The sequence below is a fragment of the Coprinopsis cinerea genome (assembly GCF_000182895.1).
Source record: "Coprinopsis cinerea okayama7#130 chromosome 8 map unlocalized cont3.8, whole genome shotgun sequence".
Classification (NCBI taxonomy): Eukaryota; Fungi; Basidiomycota; class Agaricomycetes; order Agaricales; family Psathyrellaceae; genus Coprinopsis; species Coprinopsis cinerea.
The window spans coordinates 393,699-413,481 of record NW_003307537.1 but is presented as its reverse complement, the minus strand read 5'-3'; the positions used below and the strand labels follow the sequence as shown (position 1 = coordinate 413,481).

General features: G+C 51.7%; 7 protein-coding genes across 7 annotated transcripts; 3 read left to right on the top strand and 4 right to left on the bottom strand.

Moving 5' to 3' along the window:
- Window positions 1-356: 356 nt before the first annotated feature.
- CC1G_08015 (hypothetical protein) lies at window positions 357-2,568 on the bottom strand (the record flags this gene model as incomplete). The annotated part of the gene is made up of 3 exons (XM_001835454.2): window positions 2,335-2,568; window positions 1,027-2,204; window positions 357-974 (listed from the first exon to the last, which is right to left on the bottom strand). Exons 1-3 carry the CDS (start codon window positions 2,471-2,473, stop codon window positions 357-359), a joined length of 1,935 nt encoding a protein of 644 aa, XP_001835506.2. The 5' UTR covers window positions 2,474-2,568.
- A 978-nt stretch (window positions 2,569-3,546) lies between these two features.
- CC1G_08014 (hypothetical protein) lies at window positions 3,547-6,131 on the bottom strand (the record flags this gene model as incomplete). The annotated part of the gene is made up of 12 exons (XM_001835453.2): window positions 3,547-4,431; window positions 4,484-4,717; window positions 4,771-4,848; window positions 4,898-5,052; window positions 5,102-5,200; window positions 5,254-5,284; window positions 5,342-5,372; window positions 5,425-5,546; window positions 5,600-5,628; window positions 5,682-5,744; window positions 5,798-5,809; window positions 5,860-6,131. 12 exons carry the CDS (start codon window positions 6,129-6,131, stop codon window positions 3,563-3,565), a joined length of 1,995 nt encoding a protein of 664 aa, XP_001835505.2. The 3' UTR covers window positions 3,547-3,562.
- A 631-nt stretch (window positions 6,132-6,762) lies between these two features.
- CC1G_08013 (hypothetical protein) lies at window positions 6,763-8,908 on the top strand (the record flags this gene model as incomplete). The annotated part of the gene is made up of 6 exons (XM_001835452.2): window positions 6,763-6,822; window positions 6,870-6,935; window positions 6,992-7,209; window positions 7,278-8,145; window positions 8,196-8,340; window positions 8,388-8,908. 6 exons carry the CDS (start codon window positions 6,763-6,765, stop codon window positions 8,906-8,908), a joined length of 1,878 nt encoding a protein of 625 aa, XP_001835504.2.
- Window positions 8,909-9,537: 629 nt separating this feature from the next.
- Window positions 9,538-11,744, top strand: CC1G_08012 (AMP dependent CoA ligase; the record flags this gene model as incomplete). Its single annotated transcript, XM_001835451.2, has 8 exons — window positions 9,538-9,804; window positions 9,868-10,216; window positions 10,273-10,355; window positions 10,413-10,579; window positions 10,632-10,833; window positions 10,902-11,204; window positions 11,325-11,597; window positions 11,658-11,744. 8 exons carry the CDS (start codon window positions 9,538-9,540, stop codon window positions 11,742-11,744), a joined length of 1,731 nt encoding a protein of 576 aa, XP_001835503.2.
- A 1,830-nt stretch (window positions 11,745-13,574) lies between these two features.
- CC1G_08011 (hypothetical protein) lies at window positions 13,575-15,089 on the top strand (the record flags this gene model as incomplete). Its single annotated transcript, XM_001835450.2, has 8 exons — window positions 13,575-13,899; window positions 13,959-14,035; window positions 14,094-14,132; window positions 14,185-14,225; window positions 14,282-14,427; window positions 14,492-14,688; window positions 14,748-14,903; window positions 14,955-15,089. The coding sequence occupies exons 1-8, from the start codon at window positions 13,785-13,787 to the stop codon at window positions 15,087-15,089; spliced, it is 906 nt and encodes a 301-aa protein (XP_001835502.2). The 5' UTR covers window positions 13,575-13,784.
- A 307-nt stretch (window positions 15,090-15,396) lies between these two features.
- CC1G_08010 (hypothetical protein) lies at window positions 15,397-17,183 on the bottom strand (the record flags this gene model as incomplete). Its single annotated transcript, XM_001835449.2, has 2 exons — window positions 15,397-15,447; window positions 15,477-17,183. The coding sequence occupies 2 exons, from the start codon at window positions 17,181-17,183 to the stop codon at window positions 15,397-15,399; spliced, it is 1,758 nt and encodes a 585-aa protein (XP_001835501.2).
- Window positions 17,184-17,791: 608 nt separating this feature from the next.
- Window positions 17,792-19,276, bottom strand: CC1G_08009 (hypothetical protein; the record flags this gene model as incomplete). The annotated part of the gene is made up of 1 exon (XM_001835448.2): window positions 17,792-19,276. The coding sequence occupies one exon, from the start codon at window positions 19,274-19,276 to the stop codon at window positions 17,792-17,794; it is 1,485 nt and encodes a 494-aa protein (XP_001835500.2).
- Between the last annotated feature and the right edge of the window lie 507 nt (window positions 19,277-19,783).

Here is a 19,783-nt window from a genome sequence, read left to right as displayed (position 1 = left end):
TCGATGCAAGGACTTCCAAGTTTCTTCAGAGACGAGACACGGTACACCCAGATTTCAAGAATGAAAGGCCTTTGAAGACGCTGGTAGACGTTGAAAGACAATGTAGTGGACGAACACAGACAATGAAATCCAAATCCAACCTAATTGCATCCGCCAAACTTGGGGCACGTGGAGACTAAATGACATTAGGGCAGGCTTGATCGCGTCGTCTCCCTACCAGGACGCGCGAAGTCATAAAAATACAGTACAGATAAATACATAACAAGAATCCACTTCCCGAATCCCAGTAGACATGATAGAGAAGAAAAAAAATATGAGACAACCCGAGGAGAAAACTCTATCCAAAAAGAAGATAATCAATAAGGCTTGAGATGCTTGAGTTTGTTCATTAGAGCAGCCCATTCCATGATCGTAATTCCTATCCTCAACGCCTCCTCTTTGAGTTCACGATCCCGCGTCTCAGCATCAAACGTAGCCATAGCATCTAAATGCTCCTTCGTTGTTATACCCAACTGAGCCAACATGGGCATCAGATGGACCAGCGGAGGTCGACAGGTCCGCAACACTTCCTCCAATCCCGCACTAGAGTGAGGACTCGACGACCCAGATGTTTTAAGGATTGTGCTGATGAGCGAACCATCCTGTGTAGGATGGAAAGAGGGCATATCGAGTCGTGTATCAATGGGAGTCGACTGCATTGGATCTGGTTTGAAGCTGTGTAGTCTCGTAGTAGGTTTGGGAGGAGGCGTAGGTGGGTAAAGTTCCCGGGAAGCGGGGTCGCTGGATGACGTCGTCGAGGGGCCAGCAGAGGACGAAGAGGTCGATTCGAGCGAGTTTGATTTGTCGTAGTTCGGGATGATGAGGGGGTTTGGGAGGTATTGGCTTGGCCGGATCCACGATGGTGCAGCTCGAGAATGACCTTGAGACTCGTTTCGATGGCTTTGCGTTGACTCGCGGGTAATGGAATGGTGACCCTATTATAACCATTAGTCGACCTAGCCAAGCGAGCCAAAAAAAACGACATACTTCGTGAGACGGTTCCCGTTGGGAGACCTGCTGCGATACGGGAGGGGAGGCCACCCTCTCTTTCGACCGATCCATGCTGTTGTGCTTCGCCACAAGTCCTAACGCCCCAGTCGCAACTCCAGCCCCGTTGCCACTCCCACTCCCGCTCCGAGTCCCCGCCCCAAACCCATCCAACTCACCCCTCGCATTCTCCAACATCTCCGTCCCAACATCCCCAGACACATAATACACACTAACCCTCTCAACCGCATCATCCGCCTCCTTCGCAACCTGCTCCCTCCACGTCGAAATCGTCACAGTCTTATCAGGCGTACTCTCAATCACCCTCCGACTCGTCTCCTCGAAATCCTGCCGCGCCCTCGGAGGCCGATTCCCATTCTCATTCGAAGATGCATGTCGGGATACTTTACCCGACGGCAAAGTTTTGGATAGGATAAACGGTGGGCTAGATCCGGGGTGTCGTCGGGACGTCGAGTTGCCCCTGGAAGGCGCCGCCCCATTGTTCTTCATCTGCACACGCCCAATAGTGAGGCTCTCGCGTGTCCCAGATCGCGGATCCTTCACGCGATTGAGGCTCACATCGAGGTCCCCGTGCTTCCCGAACATCTTCTCCATCTCCTTCATATAGGCTTGGTATTCCGCATAGTCGGCCGTAGGGTCCTGTCGTCCCTTGCCTTTTGATCGAGAACTATTAGGAGTAGAGTTGTTGTTGTTGTTGTTGTTGCCCCCGTTGGGGTTGTGTCGGGGTGAAGCCGGACGGTGGTGGTCGCGGTGGGACCCTGAACGATCAACGTTCGCTCCAGCTACATCATGGTGTCGGACGGGTGAGGATCGTTGTTTTGGCGAGGTCGTAACGTTGTGGTGGTTGGAAGAGGTATTGGCAGCGAGGTGGCTTTGGTTATGCCCGCCGTAGAACGTGTCAATCGAGTCGATTCCTGGCCTTCGGTGGGGCGAGGATGTAGCAGGAATACGTGCTGGCTGCTGTTGCTGCTGGTAGTGACCGAAGCTTCGGCTGTGGTCACCTACTCCTCTTGCATAGGTGCCAATTCCTGTCTGGGTGTATGCGTCAAAGTCGTCGTCCAAGGGCGGTGAGGTTTGCGGAGATACTGGTCGTTCGAGGAGTATTTTCCCTGCTGATCCATTGGGGTTGGGTACGGCATAGAGGGCGTTATTGGAGTCTACGAGAAAATAATACATCAGTTAGCTACTGTACCTCCCACTTTCCAGTCCAAATAAAGGAACAAAATACATTGAACAAGGTGCGACTCTTCCGAAGACGAGTGGCAAAGCAACAAAGCCAGTACTCACCACTCTTGTTCCCAGCCTCCGCCAACTGATTACGCCATGCACTCATCCTCGACGTATCTTGTGGAATGGGTGCAGAAATAATCGGCCGCTCTCGCTTAGCCTTGCGCGAGAAAAGGGGAAGAGGAAGTCCGCAAAGCATTGGCTCTCACTCCAAGCCCAAGCATAAGTAAGAGTCTCTTGACTCTCACTAATCACGATGCTTGGGATCCGGGAAGATTCGAGAGAAACAGAGAATGGGGTTATTAAAGAAGAAGGACGAAGAAGGGAGGCAAGGACAAGAAAAGTGGGAGCTAGCCTCTCCGGAAGAAAGGTGGCGGAGTACAATGATATCAGGGATGGAGAACACGAGGCTTCATCGTGTTCAGAGCTTCATATCTTCTTCATGTCTCGTCTTCTTCACGTGTTGTTACCCGGATTGGTGGGCCCTATCGAAAGAAAGGGGAGGGTGGGCAGTGAAGAAATGAATGAAGCTTTTGATTGTAACGGTCGTGTTTGTCTGAGATGAAATGATGTGCTGGCAATTGAGGGCGGGATGTTGCTTGACAGATCATCGGTATTCGGCGTCTCTCGATTTGGCGAGGTTCAGGGCCCGGAACCTATTTGAAGTCCAAAGAGAACGCGATTGAGGCATCCCTGCAGGTTGCTATCGATCTTCGGTGTTGACAGAATAGAGGCACGATCGATGGTCCACCTGAGTGTCCTTGGATTCCTGAAAGACGCTCCCTTCGCGCCTTCTCCCTTGTTGATGCACACTTGTCACTGCGAAAGAAGATCAGTATTCGCGAAGGAACCTTTCACCCCGAAAATTAGACATACCGATGACGGAATGAAGCCGTAATCATTACGGACTTGTTACGGACACAGGATCAAGAGTCAAGACAGGGTGAACAGGAAGGGGTCCAAGGGACCAACAGGGTCTCAAGAATCGGATAAGTAAACGACTATGCTCGAACATGTACATGTGTTAATTAAAGGACGGAAAGAGGTTGAAGTGAAGACAGACTCGTTAGAAAACAAGATGGAGAGGAATAAGTTAGTAGATGAAAGTAGTCAAGCACATGAGTACACCAGCTCAGCTGTGGTCAGCGCCAATTGGCAGATTCGTAAGATCCAAAACATGAAGCATCCATCCACCGTCCATACGCGCACTCGCATCCCAAACTCGGCTATCCACCACACCCTACGACACCCCAAAGTCCTTTCCACTCTGCTAACCCCTACAGCTCCTTTACGAATCTTCAGCATCGCCCTGTTTCGCACCACTAGCCGGTGGAGACGAAGGCATCGGCGGCGCATCCTTCGGGGGCGAAAAGAACCCAGCAGCAGTAATCCCCATCGCCTCCACCCCACTCGCACTCGCCTTCTTCTTCGTACCACCAGTCCTCCCAATCGATATCGCACCCTTCTTATGCCCGGGTAACCCAGATCCCTTTTCAATATTAATCATCGACTTGGCCCTGCCGACAGTCGAGTACGCCGTCGGTGGTGTCCCAGGCGATCCAGGCCCGCTACCACCACCAGGGCTGGTAGGAGCGAAGGTCGCACTGGACGTTTCACCCACGTTTCGCATACTGGCGGAGGCGATGCCAGATGTTGAGCTACCCGATAACGTACTCCTGTGCCGTTTCGCAAAGGCACCAGAGGCCATAACGGCAGCACCACCGGCACCCCATGCGCTCGGCGGCGCAGGTCCATCGTGGTCATCCTCTTCCAATTCTTCATCATCATCGTGGATCACGTATGGAGACGGAGGGAGACCATTGGGTGAATCATCGTATGGCGAAGGGGTGTACAAAGCCGATTGAGGAGCCGACTGTGCAACTTCCGTCCGGTCTGGCACGTCGTCGAAGATCTCATAGTACCGTCGGATACAGAGAGTGATGATGCTGCCGAGGGTGGTCTTGCCTTCGAGAGAAGCGGTTGATGGAGGTGGAGCAGGAGCAGGGCCATTGACAGAGGGTGCGCCAGGGACAGCGCAGATGAAGACGTCGCGTGCAGGGTTGGTGCCCTTCACCAAGTTGGGGCAGAGAACAATGGCGAGGTTGTATTCATTCATGCGGTTGTAGGCTGCTCGAAGGGAGACTTCATGTAGGAGTTCTGATGGGATGTGTTAGAGATCTGAATGGGGTAGGTCATTAGAAATACTCACGGAGGATATGGCTAAGAAGAATATAGGCACAAGGGGGCAGAAGGGGGAGGAGAGTTTCACGGATATAGGTGACCGCAGCCATGTCGTTTGGATCCTCATTCGGGGGTGGGCATTTTCGGATAATGGGATACATCTCTTCAGGGAACAGAGGTTCGGGAAGGTCGCGAAGGTACTTCTTGAGCAGGACCGCGGCCAAATAAGGATCGCCGAAGGTATGTAAAGAAACGACGTTGCCTAATAGACAGGTTCTCAGTAACTTGTCGTTCGCCGTCGAGAAAGATCCTGACCTCGGTCATAAGCATCCTGAGCGGCTCGAAGCATTGCAGATGACGGTGATCGCCTGAACAATCCTTCATCCATCATACCTGATAACAATGAGAAGGCACATTGCAGCCAAGTTGATGTCATACTCACCAGACTCCCTTAGGTATTGGATACAATCCTTGACCACACGAGGAATGCCTCCCTTCTCACCATCATATCCCATAATATCTTCCAGAGGAACGCCGAATGTACTGGAGCGTGTTGGAACGGGGAGCGTAATCTTGTGCTCATACTTCAGGTTCTCTCTATGCAGAGGTCAGTGATGTAACCGACCACTACAGGCTATTTACGCACTGGTAGACAGCTGGTGGGATGTCGATTTGCGTCAGTGGAACGTAGTGGGCGAGTTCCGAGAGTGTGGAGACGTATTCAATCTTGCGGAAGAATTTGGGGCTATGGAGCGGGGTGTCAGTGGCGGAGCCGGCGAGGGAGGACATTTACTGTACCTAATGATTGCTCCAGCGAGAGAGAAAAGCACTACATGACACGATGGGACGTCAGACACGCTTTAAGATGTACTAGACCGAAGCTCACTCTTCGAAAAGAATGACGAGTGCACGATGTACTGGAAGAGGTGTCAGCAGTACTCCAAGCATCCCTGTCTGTGTCAAACTCACCAGCTGCTTCAAGTTCTTCCTGTACTTTCTACTCAGGCTACGATAAGCCTTCCAGATCCAATTCCATCCTGGGGAATGCCTGTTGCCAGCAGCGAAAAACACGACCGTGTAATCTGCTTCGACTAACGACAGGGTGTCAGTTAGACGTTAAAAAGCCGATGGCGACAAGGCTCACCGTAAAGGTTTAAGTATGCCAAAATCCGCCTATACCAGGGATTTAAGCGGCGGTAACAAAGTGTGGCGAAGGGTAAACCTACGAAAGAAGGAGGTCGTAGGAAACGGCTTGGGGATCAGGAAGTGCGGAAGCGTTGAGGACAACCCTGGATTCTGGTCGGCCCATGTTTTGTCGGTGATATAATTGAGATAGACCTACATAGGCCGTGTCCTAAGAATTTCGTTTACAAAAGCAATACACTTTTAGTTGACTGAACTCACTCATAATCCACTCCAGCTTGGAATATCATCTTCGACAGTACCTCCTGAACAGCTTCGAGATCGGCGTGGCTAATGTTGCCGTTCGCCTGTGGTTCCTGGTGGTTCTTCTTCCATGGTGGCACGAACATACTCTTCCGTTTCGCTGCAAATGAACTGGAATTTGAGGACCGCGGTGAACTTGGTGGTTCCTGGTTGTTGTAACTCGAGGGTAAAGAGTGAGCCTGGGTCAACGCAGCAAGTCGTGCCTTGAGATTCGAGGTTCCAGGAGGCATCCTAGTTCTTTTTCCCCGAGATTTTCAGGATTCTTGCGGTCGTCGCTGTGTCAACGAGGAACACGACTTGGAGACTGTGGACGGCGTTGTCAGAGGGTCCAAACATAAAGCCGCCGCACTGATGTCTGAATGCCGATCGTGAGAAATCGTAGATTTCGTAAACATCAATGCCGACGACCCCAGCTCGGAAGGCAGAGTCCGCGTTTGCTTGACAGCGTTAGCGCCTATGTGCATTCAGTTGCAATTTATGTAGCCTGTACTCTGTAGGAAGTGTACATAGCTCTCGGGCCTCCCCTGTTGAGCTCAACATATACTCTTGAGAAAATAACCTGCCGTTTGTATTATTGTCCTTGTTCTGAGGGCTACGTTGTCCTGGGGACTTGCAAGTAGGTGAGTGGCCTTGGTGGGCCTTAAATCCCACCTCACTATACTGAATCAACCGTGGTATTGCAGCTGGATCATGAGATGACAATTGTATTCTAAGCGCCCATGTAGCGCCTTCCCCCTTCGAAGTTCTAGACCCAGCGTGGCCTTCAATCACGCGGAAGTCACGTTGGCGCAGAAAGTGACTACGACATTGATTCAATTGATTGACAGACAGCCCAGCGCCTCAAGCCCTTCCTTTGCAGTCATGCAACATCCAATTGACATTAACAAGGCCAGAAGAAAACTTAGAGACAACCCTAGGCAGGTGAGCTCTGATATTGGAATAACGGACGGAAACTAAAACCCGGTTAGGTCCTTGCCAATGCAAGAAATGGCGTACGGCAGGACCTGCTCGATGTCGCAAACTTTTGGAATCTCGTATGTCAAAGTTCACCGAGAAAGGAAGATCACCTTATGAAGCCACTACTGTCCAGGAAGGTCCCACTATGCTATCCTTTGGTGCTATCGGAGTTTTATTCCACCACTTGGACGCAGACAAAACGCCTGTCCAAGTTACTCCAGAGAATCTGAATCTTCCAGAGACACGAAACGCCTGGTTTGCCTTCACGGGTCTCTCAAAGCTCGGCAACTTTTTCAACGAAGATGTCAACCCAGAGATCTACGACTCTGAAATCCTGGCCGCCTGGCCTGGGTGTTCAAATGGACTGCCTTCTTTTACGCTGCCTACGTCGAACGGGGAGGTGATTCAGACCGGCGAAGACACGCTCTCGACATCGTCACCGCGACGTGGTACTCCCTCTGCCGCTCTGGCCGCGTCCGGCAGGCCATGGTCAACACCATAGGCAGCCTCGAGATTGCTACCAGGATGTGGATTCTCGAAGACGAAGGCCCAGAGTCTCTGATTGGCATTCCATCCGCCTCAGCCGCTCTCGACGCCCTCATCCGTGCTCCACACCCAGACACCCACGACAGAATCGTCCGCACCGCCTCGAACAAGGCACAGTCCGTCGCCAAACTCGCGCTCCTCCGACTCAGAAACTCGATTAAGGACCACTCACGGATGCACGAATCGCGTACGGTTATCTACATGGACTTGATCATCCACCTGTGTCGCCCCGCCAAACATCCCCTCCGACACGCCTTCCTTCATGGCGGCATGATAACCCTCGCGACCAATATAGCTGTGACGGTTTCGAGGCTGTTGAATTCGGGTGGTCATCCAGGTCTTATTGCCGTAATGGTGGACGCATTTTGCATTTTGGCCAACTGTTTGGAGTCGACCGACGGGTTTACTTGGGTTTTGCAGTCGATCAAAGCTGGCTTATTAGGCGCTTGGGTGGACTGCAGTCCCTTCTTCGCACGTCTAGATTCGGAGGACAGAGAGATGGTCACCGCTATATTTAGCAAGATCGTACCCAAGTACCTGGTGTATAGGTCGGTTATTCAGGCTGTCGATAACTCGATGCAGAGTCTCAAGCTGGACGAGGAGCCGCATCGTGGACGGGTGTCGAGGAGTATTGTGAGTGATGTCTGGTTTGCATTCCATAAACTCGCTTTGGAGAGGATGTTGGTGTCGTCGTTTGCCAAGGCTATGAAGGGGAAGGATGCGACGTGCGACAACGTACAGGTAGGGCAGCTCAGCCATTTTTGCGATCCATTCCCTCACGCTCGTTGTAGTGCCAAAGGGTCGACGACAAGGACAACTTCAAACGCTGTGCGGCATGCCAATCGACGCTTTACTGCTCGAAGGAATGCCAGACAATTGCTTGGAGGCAGGGTGGGCACAAGGACATGTGCGTCATGAAACAGCAGGAGCGCCTAGGTGAGTCTACCACCCGGTCTCCTTTGTACGATCTAACCGTTATCCAGAGGGCAAGCTACAAGCAATTTCAAAAGGCGATTCTGCATTCTTCCACAAACTCGCACCACGCGACGCCCGGCGTGCGCTTCCAACATTTCGACGCATGGCCAAGCAACAATTCCCTGACACAGACAAATCAGGCCTCGTCGCGTGCATCGATTACACTAAACTTCCTCCAGAATACTCGCTGCTGCCCCTAGCAGACTATGACACCAAGGGTCCGGCGGTTAGAGGTTCCCCGAATGCCGAGGCGCGCAGGGAGGCTCTCATCGAGCGCGCCAAGGACAATCCAAACAAAATCACTCTCATTCAGAGCAAGATCGCGAATGGACAGGGTTTGCAATTGGTTTTGACTATCGTTCCTGGATCGTTTTGGGACGACTCGGAGGAGTGGGACTTCGATCCGGAGGAGGAGGATGACGAATATGGCGACGCTGTTCGCCATAGAATGGATGCAGTGGACATTTCGATGGCCCGAATGGCACTGGACGGTATCCTGAAGTCTAGGGGCGAGCCTCCGGCGCATTAGGCGCGTCTACTTGCGGGAAGGAGGGATGTCCACTTTCTATCGAGGAGATTTAGGAGGTTGCAGTTCTACCACAATCCAAAGCCCCTGTTACGATTCTCCTACCCGGTATGCAAATTCAACAATCAAAACGATTGTCGCAGACGGTCGCCGAGAGGTCAAGAGGGTCAGGTGAACGACTATCATCGCATCGCGTCCATGCTTTAAAGCGGATGGAGGCCTCGCAGGACTCGCAGGCCGGATTCCAAGGACAGGGGGCCGGGTATTGGAGCGCCCGGAAGCATTACCCCAGCATCGACCCCAGACAACATGATCGCATTACCCCTTTCAGAAATGGGAATCTGACCCGGATACGGCTATGTTCGAACACCGGCTACCCCTTCTCTTTCTCACCATTCACCTTCCTCTGCGAGCCTTGATAGTTGTGTCAATCCAGGCAACATGACTGGCTCAAGTGCGCGAGGCCGTAATATCTATATAACCGAATGGTACCCGAGTAGCCGATTGCTCTCCCCCACATCCTCTTTCCTCGCAGTCGTCGAGGATTCTTCACACTTCGCCTTCCTTCTTTCGGTGCTCCCTTCTCTCCCTGACCCTTCTCGCATTCGCAGTAGTCTTTCGATAACACCAAGATGTACTTGAAGTCGCCCTATCCCGACCCTCCCGCGCTCCCCGAGACCAACGCGCACAACATCTTCTTCCGTCGACCTGACCAGGCAGAATGGCCCGACTACACCCTCCACATCGATGCCACCTCGGGCAAGAAGGTCATGTACCGCGAGTTCGTGAGACGCGTGGAGGATCTCGCGACTGCGTTGGGGACCCCTAGTTCGCAAGGCGGTCTGGGTTTCAGCAAGGAGAATGGTGATATCGTCGGGATTATGATGGAGAACTCTTCGGTGCGTTCTTCGTTATCACCTTGGCTGCGGCGTACTTAATGTCTGAGTCTTGCTCGAATACAGGACTACATCGCTTTAATCCACGCCAACATCGCTCTCACGACACCTTTCGCCCTGATCTCGTCCTACTCGACGCCTTTCGAGTTGAAACATGCACTTACGCTGTCCAAGGCGACTGCGCTGTTCGTCGATGCGAAGTTCTTGCCTATCGTGCTTCCTGTGGCGAAGGAGGTTGGCATGGACTTGAACAGGATCTATGTTGGGACTGGCCAGGCCGCCGGCCGCAAGAACATTGATGATCTCATCGACGGCGTTCGCGCTAGGTCGTTGCCATTCATCGGTGCGAAGCCGGCGAAAGAGAACACACTCGCGTATCTGGTGTTCTCGAGCGGTACGAGTGGCCTTCCGAAAGGTATGTACGTATTCATTTCCCTCAACCCAGAGTTTAACCTGGGCTGTTCTCTGCAGCTGTGATGATCTCGCATGGGAACTTGATCTATTCTTTGGGCCAGGCGATTGTGATGGGCACCGTTACTGCTGAAGTTTACACTGTGCGTCATGTTTCTTCACATTTCATATCTAAACATTGATCACTGAACATAACGTAGCCTCCACCACCTGCCAACCCTGAAGGTATCCCAGTCGTTCTCGCCATGCTTCCCCTTCACCACACCTACGGCCTCCATTCCTATTCCTATCGGGCGTTCTTGGCCCCTGTGACCCATGTCGTCATGGGCAAGTGGGATATCAACGTCGCACTAAAGGCTATCCCCAAGTGAGTAACGCATATTCCGTTTGCCTTTACAATCCCACTAACCTACTCTCAGATATAAAGTCTCGGTGATCGCTCTCATCCCCTCCATCGTCCATCAACTCGTACATCACCCCGATATTGAGAAAGTCGACTTGAGTTCTGTGACTTCACTCGGAAGTGGTGCTGCCTATCTCCCTCCTGAGCTTGCCGAGAAGTTGTCGAGGCTTCTGCCCAAGCAATCACACTTCTCGGAGGGTTATGGAATGTCCGAATGCGTAAGTGAAAGGGGATTATCTATTTCGAATCCAATTGCTGACTGGACTGCGCTTCTACTTGTAAATAGACCATTGCGGCCATTACGCAGCCATACCCCGGTACGCTCGGCAAGCTCAAGGCCTACCCAGGTTCTACTGGTGTCCTCCTCCCTGGAATGGAGGCCCGCATCGTTCGGGACGATGGTACCGAGGCGGACTTTGACGAGCCTGGCGAGCTCTGGTTGCGGAGCCGGAACGTCGCTCTCGGCTATTGGAACAACGAAAAGGCCAACAGGGAGACCTTTGTCGACGGCTGGCTTCGAACGGGCGACAAGTTTAGAGTGGATAAAGAGGGTAACTTCTGGTGCGTTCTCGAACGGTTCTCCATGCCTGTATGTCCGCTGACGAGTGATATCTTCGGTCAGGTTCGCGGATAGGGCAAAGGTTAGACCCTCTTTCGTTTACTCTCTGACCACCTTCGGCGTTTACTGACGCGTTTGTTCAAATCACAGGATACTTTGAAGGTTTCGGGTGCCCAGGTCTCGCCGGTAGAGATTGAGAACTGTCTCTTGGCCCATCCCGATCATTTGATCATCGATGCTACTGTCGCTGGTGTGAGCGGCGGTCGTACCTCTGACGAGAAGGTTCCGCGGGCTTGGGTGGTGTTGAGCGACAAGGGCAAGGCTCTCGGTCCCGATGCTGTTATCCAAGCTCTTAAGAAGTGGACGGAGGATAATCTTTCCAAGTACAAGCATCTTCGTGGAGGAATTGAGATTATCAAGGAGGTGTGTGGATCCGAATAATTTAGCTGTTGGATGGCAACTGATGATCGTCTAATTCTGCAGATTCCAAAATCGCCCACTGGAAAGGTCCTTCGCCGTGTTCTTCAAGACGAGTATGAGAAGACGGTTGCTGTCAAGGCTAAACTCTAGTTTTTATCTATCTATCTATTTTCTTTTTATTTCGTTCAAGCTCATCTGTATCATGCTACCGTCTCATGTTTCTGCATCTCGAATCAAACGCATCGATTCCAAACGTTCATCTACAGCGAAAGGATGGAGTCAGAGGGGAGATTATCAGAGAGAGCTAGCTATCCGATTGAAGCGGTCTTTAGCCTTCGAATACTTCTGCCTCAGCCTCCAGGGAGTATATGCCAAACATGTAGAAGTGAACTCGGCTATGTTAGCCGAGTTCTACACATTTGACCTTTTGATACATATGTGAATTGCCGACTTCTACACATCTGGCCACCCGCCTTTTCATTCCATATAAGGCGAAAAGGCGGGAGACACGTGTCGGAAATAGGATATGCGCGCAAGGGACTCGCATTCCGTGGCTTTTCGTCGATCCTTTCCCGCCAACCCCTTCCCCGAATTTTTGCGATTGGACGCTCGAAGACGAGGCAAACAATTAGGTCCTGAACCCCTCTGCATTCTATTTAAATTCGATGATCAATGCCTCCAACAGGTCTTCGATTGCACACTGAGCATTCACACTCCCCGCCACGCCTCTCTCCAAAACGACGGACAGTACTAACTGCCTCGATCATCTTCATTGTTGTGGCCCGCATTTGAGCGCCGTACACTGCTATCCGGGACTTCCGTGGAGAATAACCGTTACCTCCTACACTTTCAGGTTAGAGACCATGTACCATCAGGCCATCTGCATCTTGTCATAATCATACTCTACGGACATAAAAAGCAACCATATCGATAAAAGGAGAACCTGGGCAAGGCGCAAAGGGCGCAAAGGGGCGGGATGCCACAGCCAAACGTGTAGAACTCGTTTAAACCAAACCTATAGAAGTCGGCGTCAATTGACCAGAACTGTAGAACTCGGCTACGCTAACCGAGTTCACTTCTACAGATCTGGTTACGCCTCGCCTCCAGGCTGTCGAACGGGGGGCAATTAAGTCCAAGATTGTTGCCGAAATGTTTCGCAGACAAAGTGTCGATTCTCAATTAGGCAAGAGCCTCTGATCGCGTCCGATGGTAGTCCTTCCTAGTTTGTCCGCACACCCTCCGTCTTACCGCCATCGACTCCGGTCCAACCTCTGCTGGCAAGTTGGATCCATTTCAAGTTCCAGACTGAACGCTCGGCTAAATACGCCACAGAAGGTTTCCTCTACTATATGTGCTCCCGTAACGTCCGTCCCACTCTCGCCCAAAACAACAAAAAGCGCGTCTCGGAGCGACACGACACACGTCGGTTTCACGAAAGAACGACGGAATCGGAGGTAGTTTGCGCTGTAAATTGTACTCTATTTCTAGGCGATGATCGACTTGGTGATGATCGACTTGGACAAAGGTCCAACCACTCAGTGGAAGCAAATCCGCCGGCCGCGTCGCCGCTGTTTTCCGACGATTCGACTCCAAACCATGAATTGCAATTCTTTGAAAGGCGACCGACAAGTGAATTCTGGCTCTCCTAGAAGTCTTCTGTGCAAGACAGACACCTTCGATCCACGCTTTTATGATTTCGTGAGCATCTCGGCCCCCAAACCGCCTGCATTCCAACCCACCCAAGACAGCACTTCACACAACACGACCTCGTCGATATCGGATGTTCGGCTACTTTTCTGGGACTAGCGCTTCCCAATTTCACCACTTACCCCCGTCGCTATGCTTACCCACAGAATGGAAGTCTCATTCGATGTACAAAAATGGTGATGTTGCCCGGAGATGTATCACAAAAAGCACCAGAAGGTATTTAACGCTCTTGTTGCAACTGGAACACCATCTTGTCGGAAGGCTTCCTTTCTCCTTCCTTTCCCTTTCGTTGGATCTGTGCAGTCAGCCGACCAGTTTCCCTCGAGGAAATTCGCTTCCCCTCTGCTCTTCCACCTAGCGCTTCTGTTCTATCTCGTGTAGCCCTCGTGTTCTCGCAACCGAAGGGGCGACATCTACGATCCTCGTCCGTTCAGTCGTTGTTTACTTCCTTTTTTCGCTACCGAGGAATACTTGCGGAGCCCTATGACCTCTCCGACCCGAAGTCGCAGAAACTCTCTCACCCTTGTCTCAGCTGTCGCCGTGGCCCTATGCGTGTGTGCGGTTCCAACAGAAGCCCACGTCGCCGCGTGGGGTCCAGGTACACCAGTCATTATGACACTGTCCGAAGCGGTTCACTAATTTTCACTCCTTTGGTAGGCATGTATTGCCGCGGCGGTAATGTAGAAGGTGTCGACGACAACAATTCCAACGCCATCGTGCAGCCTCTGTATAATGTGTGTGCCTGCCTTCTCTTGACCGTATCCACTTAACTTACCGGCCTGTATCTACTAGCTCACGAAGTCCGATTGGTGGTTCCATGCCGTTAATGATGTACTGCTCCTCCACTGTGTCCTCTTTCAGTCGCTGATCTGTTCATGCCCAGTGCGACAAATTCCCTCCACCCCCTGGCGAATTCCTAGAGCTGTGGGTCCCTTCTTTCTACAGCTCTCGGCTTTGCTTTCTCATCGGCGACCTTCCAGTCCAGCCAATGGAGAAGTGACTCTGGAAATTGCCGTCAACCGAGCTTTCACGAGCACATGTGACAACCCAGTTATTGGGGAGTTCCCTCACGGCAGGGATGAATTCGACGAGATCTCTGAAGAAGGCTGTATCACCAATCCCAATAGTTCGTCTACGTTAACCTTTTCTTTCCTATAGTCACTGACGTTCATGGACCACACTCACCACAGTTCACACCAAGTCAGAGGTCGAAGCGACCGGTACCGCATTGGCCATCTCCTATGCTACCACCTTTGAGCGCGTCAACGCAGACAACCTGGTGGTATTCAGCGTTCTCTACCATACTCCATGGCGTCGTCTTGCGACTTATCAAGTACCCAACCTGCCTGCCTGCCCACCCGCTGGATGTTACTGTGCTTGGGGATGGGTGCGTTTTTTCTTCTCCTTCCTCCCGACGAACCTTTGGTCCTGACTTCCAAGGGCTAGTTGCCGGACAGCTGCGGTCAGCCCGACATGTACATGGAACCCTTTCGCTGCAAAGTCATAAACCCTCCCAAGTCGGCTTCTGTCATGGTCGGACGTGCCAAACCCCCTGTATGGTGCGAAGACGACCAGAAGAAATGCCGCATGGGTCCTAAGCAGGTGTGTTTCTACTTCAACTCGTTTTTGATTCAAGCTTAACCTCAATCGTAGATGATCTATTGGAACCAACTGGACGGTAACAACGTTGAAGTTGAAGGCTTGGACCTGGACGGCAACCCCAAACGACCGGTTTACAACTACAAAATGGGCTTCATGAACGGAGCTCAGACCGACATTTTTCTTTGAACAGCCGATCCCAACCCCACCGTCTCTCACTTCCGCCTCCGCGTCCCCTGTGCCGATCTTGTTCGAGAAAAATGGGGTTAAAATTACTTTTATCTCGTTTTCGTTCTGGGTTTTGATTTTCTGATTTCCCTCTCTTTGTTCTTCACAGTAGATATACGGATACAAGACAGAAAACTGTTTTTCTCTTCTATAGTCTCGCGTTATTGCTTATACCAAATCACTCCCAAGCAGTATACCCCGATTATACCCAGCACCAGATGTAGCATTGTCTCCTTCCAATGAAAAATGAAAACATCCAAGAACGGGTTTATAGCCACACGATATGTACAGATACAAGAATCATTTTCTCTGAGGCGTTCTGCAGGAACAACGAGGGTGAGTACACACCATCTCACTGGGATCCCGCTCCTCGTCCGGACTTATAAGCCCGTCCCCGACAAAGCTCGCCAACTCGTCAAGTTGCGCCGACGACAGACCCCAACACTCGTTAAATTCAACCGTGTGGATCCCGTAGCCCCGTTCCTCTCGCACTTTGAGCACTTCCTTTATATGGCTGAACTGGAGGCGGTCGAAGTTGTGTGTTGACGACTGTTCAGAGCCGCATTCAAAGACGGCCTTTTCAAAGGTGAGTTTCTTCAGTCTGGGGAAACAACAGGGCGCTTCAGGCATGGTGGCGTTGCCATCAGTGCTTTCAGGCCTGGAAATGTCGTCGTGTAATTGGGCCAACATGAGCACGGAGACAGGCTCGCGTAGGTATAGCTCCTCGACGGTGGAAAGAGCCTCAACGATCTTGCGAAGGGGGAATATTGCGTCAAACCAGTCCCTTATCGATAGATGTCGGATGTTGTTGAGAAAAAGGATGTCAAGGAAGGATGGAGGCGAGTTGAGGCTGTCTACGCTGTCGGAGAGCTCGTATACTAGCCATCTCTTGTGCTCTGGAACGGGAAATTCAACAGGCTCTGGCCACGCGTAACAAAACACATCGCCTGAGTGAAAGTAATGTTGCGAAGAAGAAAGTTCGAGGCTGTGAAGAGGTATTGCATGGGTGCAAACTGACGCTTGGCCGTGTATTGATGTCGATGTTGGCGGAGAACTCCCGTAGTTATGCATTAGCCTTTGAGGCAGCACGGACGTAGTACCACCCGGCGAATCAGAATGGCGAAAATCGGAAGTTGCTATGTGTACATATGCGTTTTCGGGAATAGCAATGTGAGCGAGGAAATGGCGGATTGGGCTACTTGAACCTGAAAGCTGCAGGCGCTTGAGGTGGGGAAGGGCGATCACACGGCGGGTCGACGACGAGGAACGTCTATCGAGCGCATCGAGCTTCAAATACTTCAGCTTTGACATGGTTTCGAGTGTTCCGAGGAGCTGTTCTGACTCCCATCCATCACCATCAACGTATTTGCCTTGGGTCGAATGGAAGGTCGTTAATTCCTTCAGCGCTTGCCAATCGCACGGGACATAACAGCCTTTGAATATGAGCATCCGGAGGTTGGGATAGTTGAATTCTCTTCCTCCCTCTGTGAAGAATAAGTCAACTTCGCGTTCATCGAAATTTTCGAAATGGAGCGTGTGGAGGAGGGGTGCGGTGGGTGGGAGCCGGTCAGCTCGGGATTCCAGGGTTCTTGTCAAACCTCGAATTCTAAGGATGCAAGCCGTATCCATCTGAGATAGAGTCTTCTGGAGTCTCTCTTCATCCTCGTCAAACACGGGTTCCCGGCAAAGGTCAACTGTCAAGGGCACGGATTTAGCCCTTTCGAAGAGAACGGGGACGAGTGGAGCCGGTCTGTCGGTGATGTATGACCAAAGTTCCGACTGGCTCACTGCGACGTGCCTCCAGCGACGGCAGACGTGGGTGATCCGTATAATCCGCCGGTACATTTTGAGTTTGGTGCTGGCCCTGACGAAGGCGAAAATGCGCTGCAACATCTCGTTGGGAAGACGAGAGATAGGGGTGAGGTCGTTTCTTTGCGTTGACAGAGAGCAAATGTTGGCATCTAAAGCAGCCAGTTCCTTTGCCAACGCCTCGCGACGTTCCTTTAGGACTGTAATCTGGAGGTCCACATGGCTCTGCGACAGTACATGGGCCATTAGGGACACCTGCCGGATTTCTAGGGTTCCACGGTAGCTGGTCAGTGAAGGTCAGTTTCCTGGCCATGATTCAGGGCTCACTTTAACGAAGGCACCTTGCTCTAGGTCTGGAAAGGAAACGGTCAGTTAGAGTAGGTTTGAGTCAAGGACAGAACGCCATGTGTGACTTTCCCAGTGCATTGATGGCGGATCAAACTTCAAAGTTGACCAAAGCATTCACTTTTCAAGCAGAATGTCGACCGTCATTCCCATAACACGAGTACTTGTCCGAACTTTCAAGCAGTGGGTATGATAAGTCGACTCTTCAGTTACATGGTTGAGCAAGATTACGCCCGAGACTGCTTTCGACAAGGACAGGCACGAGAAACGCAATTCCAGACAGGCTTCAGCTCCCTCCCGCTCCAAACCACTTCACCTACATGATGGCGCATCATTCTGTTTCAAATTCCGTCGGCCGGCCAACAAAGTCCTTGAAGCAGCAAGAAACGATATCATTAGTGGTATACACATTGGCGATTCGCAGTCACAGTTCCCAGTGTACTTACATAGAGGTATTCCGTATCGCCTTAGTGAGATATTTAAGAGCCCGTTGACGACACAATAAGTACCTACTGTCTACACGGACACCTGGCTCCACGGTTAGCAGCATCGCAAGTGAATGACTCTTCAACCCCATTCCAGACAACCTCATTGACCACCTCTTCCAACACAGCAACCACATCCTGCGTCAAATTGTACGCATGTATAAATTCCAGCTTCTCCATCCTCGCGCCCGACGCACTGCGACCATCGAGCATTTGATAAAGTTCGTCCAACTCTACGGGCCTTGGATGCCTCTTCAGAATTCCCGGACACTCTTCCGTGTCAGCGATCACGACGGTTTCGAATGAAAGGTTCTTCAGGGCTGGGAGATACTCGACTGGCCGAGGTTCCATTGGGTTTCTGACGCCGGGATCGTGGTACAGAAGGGTTGTGACCAAAACCGAGGCGTCAAGCTCGCTTACGAAGACGTCTTCCACTGCCACAAGGACTCTCAGGACCTCACTGAGGGCTACGTGTTCGTGAGGGTATCCACTGATGGTCAAGAAACGGATGCTCCAGGCTGGAAGGGATCGGATTGCGGGGATGGCAAAATTGGGGCCCCACACGTCGTAGTAATATCTTCCCCTCGCCAAGTAAGACGGGATGTCGTGGTTCCCTGTCCAGACAGAAAGGTGCAGCGAATCATCCGTGAACATGCCACCATCGCCATTTGTGATCTTCAAGCTCTGCGGGGTCGTTTCCGTGTATCTGACAGGTGCGTTTCCGTTCTGCGAAGGGGGGGACTCTACCAATCGGCGAGGTACCAACGACAAAGATTCGTGAAGAACTCCCTCGTCATTGATCTCGAAATTTATTTCGGCTGACTGGGGGATCACCATGTGCTGCAGGATGTCGTGGCATTCCTTGAGGCTTCCACCAATGTACAGAGTGCGGAGATGACGAAGAGCGACCAGTCGATCACTTGTGGCTTGGTCATCCAGGTCTGGGATGGGAACGTCCAGCGCGAGCTCAACCAGCCCGTGCATCTTTTCAACAATGTCAAGAAAGAGGCTGGCGGAAGGGGGAGGGGAGGCAGTCCTGTCGATCATCCGTAAGGATGTCAGCGTCTCGAACAGCGACGAAGTCCAGGGAAGATGACAATGGACGAGAGACACTTTGCGGAGAAGTGGCGCGCCTTCTTCGAATACGTCCGGGAGTAGCATGACTGTATTTCCATCGGGTTGTGTGTCGTTGGATAAATCGAGGGTGTGCAGCATTGGGGCAGCGGGAGGCATCCGCTCGACGCGGCCAACCAGAGTCGTGAACGAAGCACGCATTTCGAGCGAAAGGATAGTTCGGTCGGCTAACGTTTGTCGGATTAGAGACTCGATGGCTGGCGTGATTCGATTTTTTGAAGATTTTGAGGGTCTACACTGGAGCGAGATATCCAAGGGCGCCGATTTAGACCACTCGAGAAGCACGCCGATTCTGTCGGCTCGGTGGTCGGAGATGAAGGTCCACAGTTCTGCCTGGTTCAAAGCAACATCTCTCCAATGGCGACAGACATGCATGACGCGGACGATCTGACTGTAGGGCCTATCAAGAGTCGACGTTCCAGCCAGTTTGGGCTTGAAGTAGAGGAAAATTGTGCGAAGAATTTCGTTAGGAAGACGTGCTATGTGACTGAATTCGTTCCTCCGCGACTTGAGGCTGCATATTTGTTTCGAAATTTGGTTGAGAAATTCTCTGCGTTGTCGTAGTAAGGCCTTGATTTCAATGTCTATCCCTGTTTGGGAAGAAAAGGAATCCATCTGTCGCAGACGCACCTGTGAACAATGAGAGCGTTGGGAACTGGAGTAAAACTGACTGAAGCAAGTGAAAACCAGACGAGGGCGCCGTTCTTTCGACGTTGCGGAACGCGTGGTCGTCGTAAAGCAGCAAAAGACGCGTCAGTCATCCTTCACGAAATCTGGGGCATCAAAAATCTTCTGCGGCTAAACCCGGATTCCAACTGAGGTCTTCAGGGCCTATTTCACTCCATCTGGGGAGCTGGCGCCTTCATCATGGCTTCGAATATA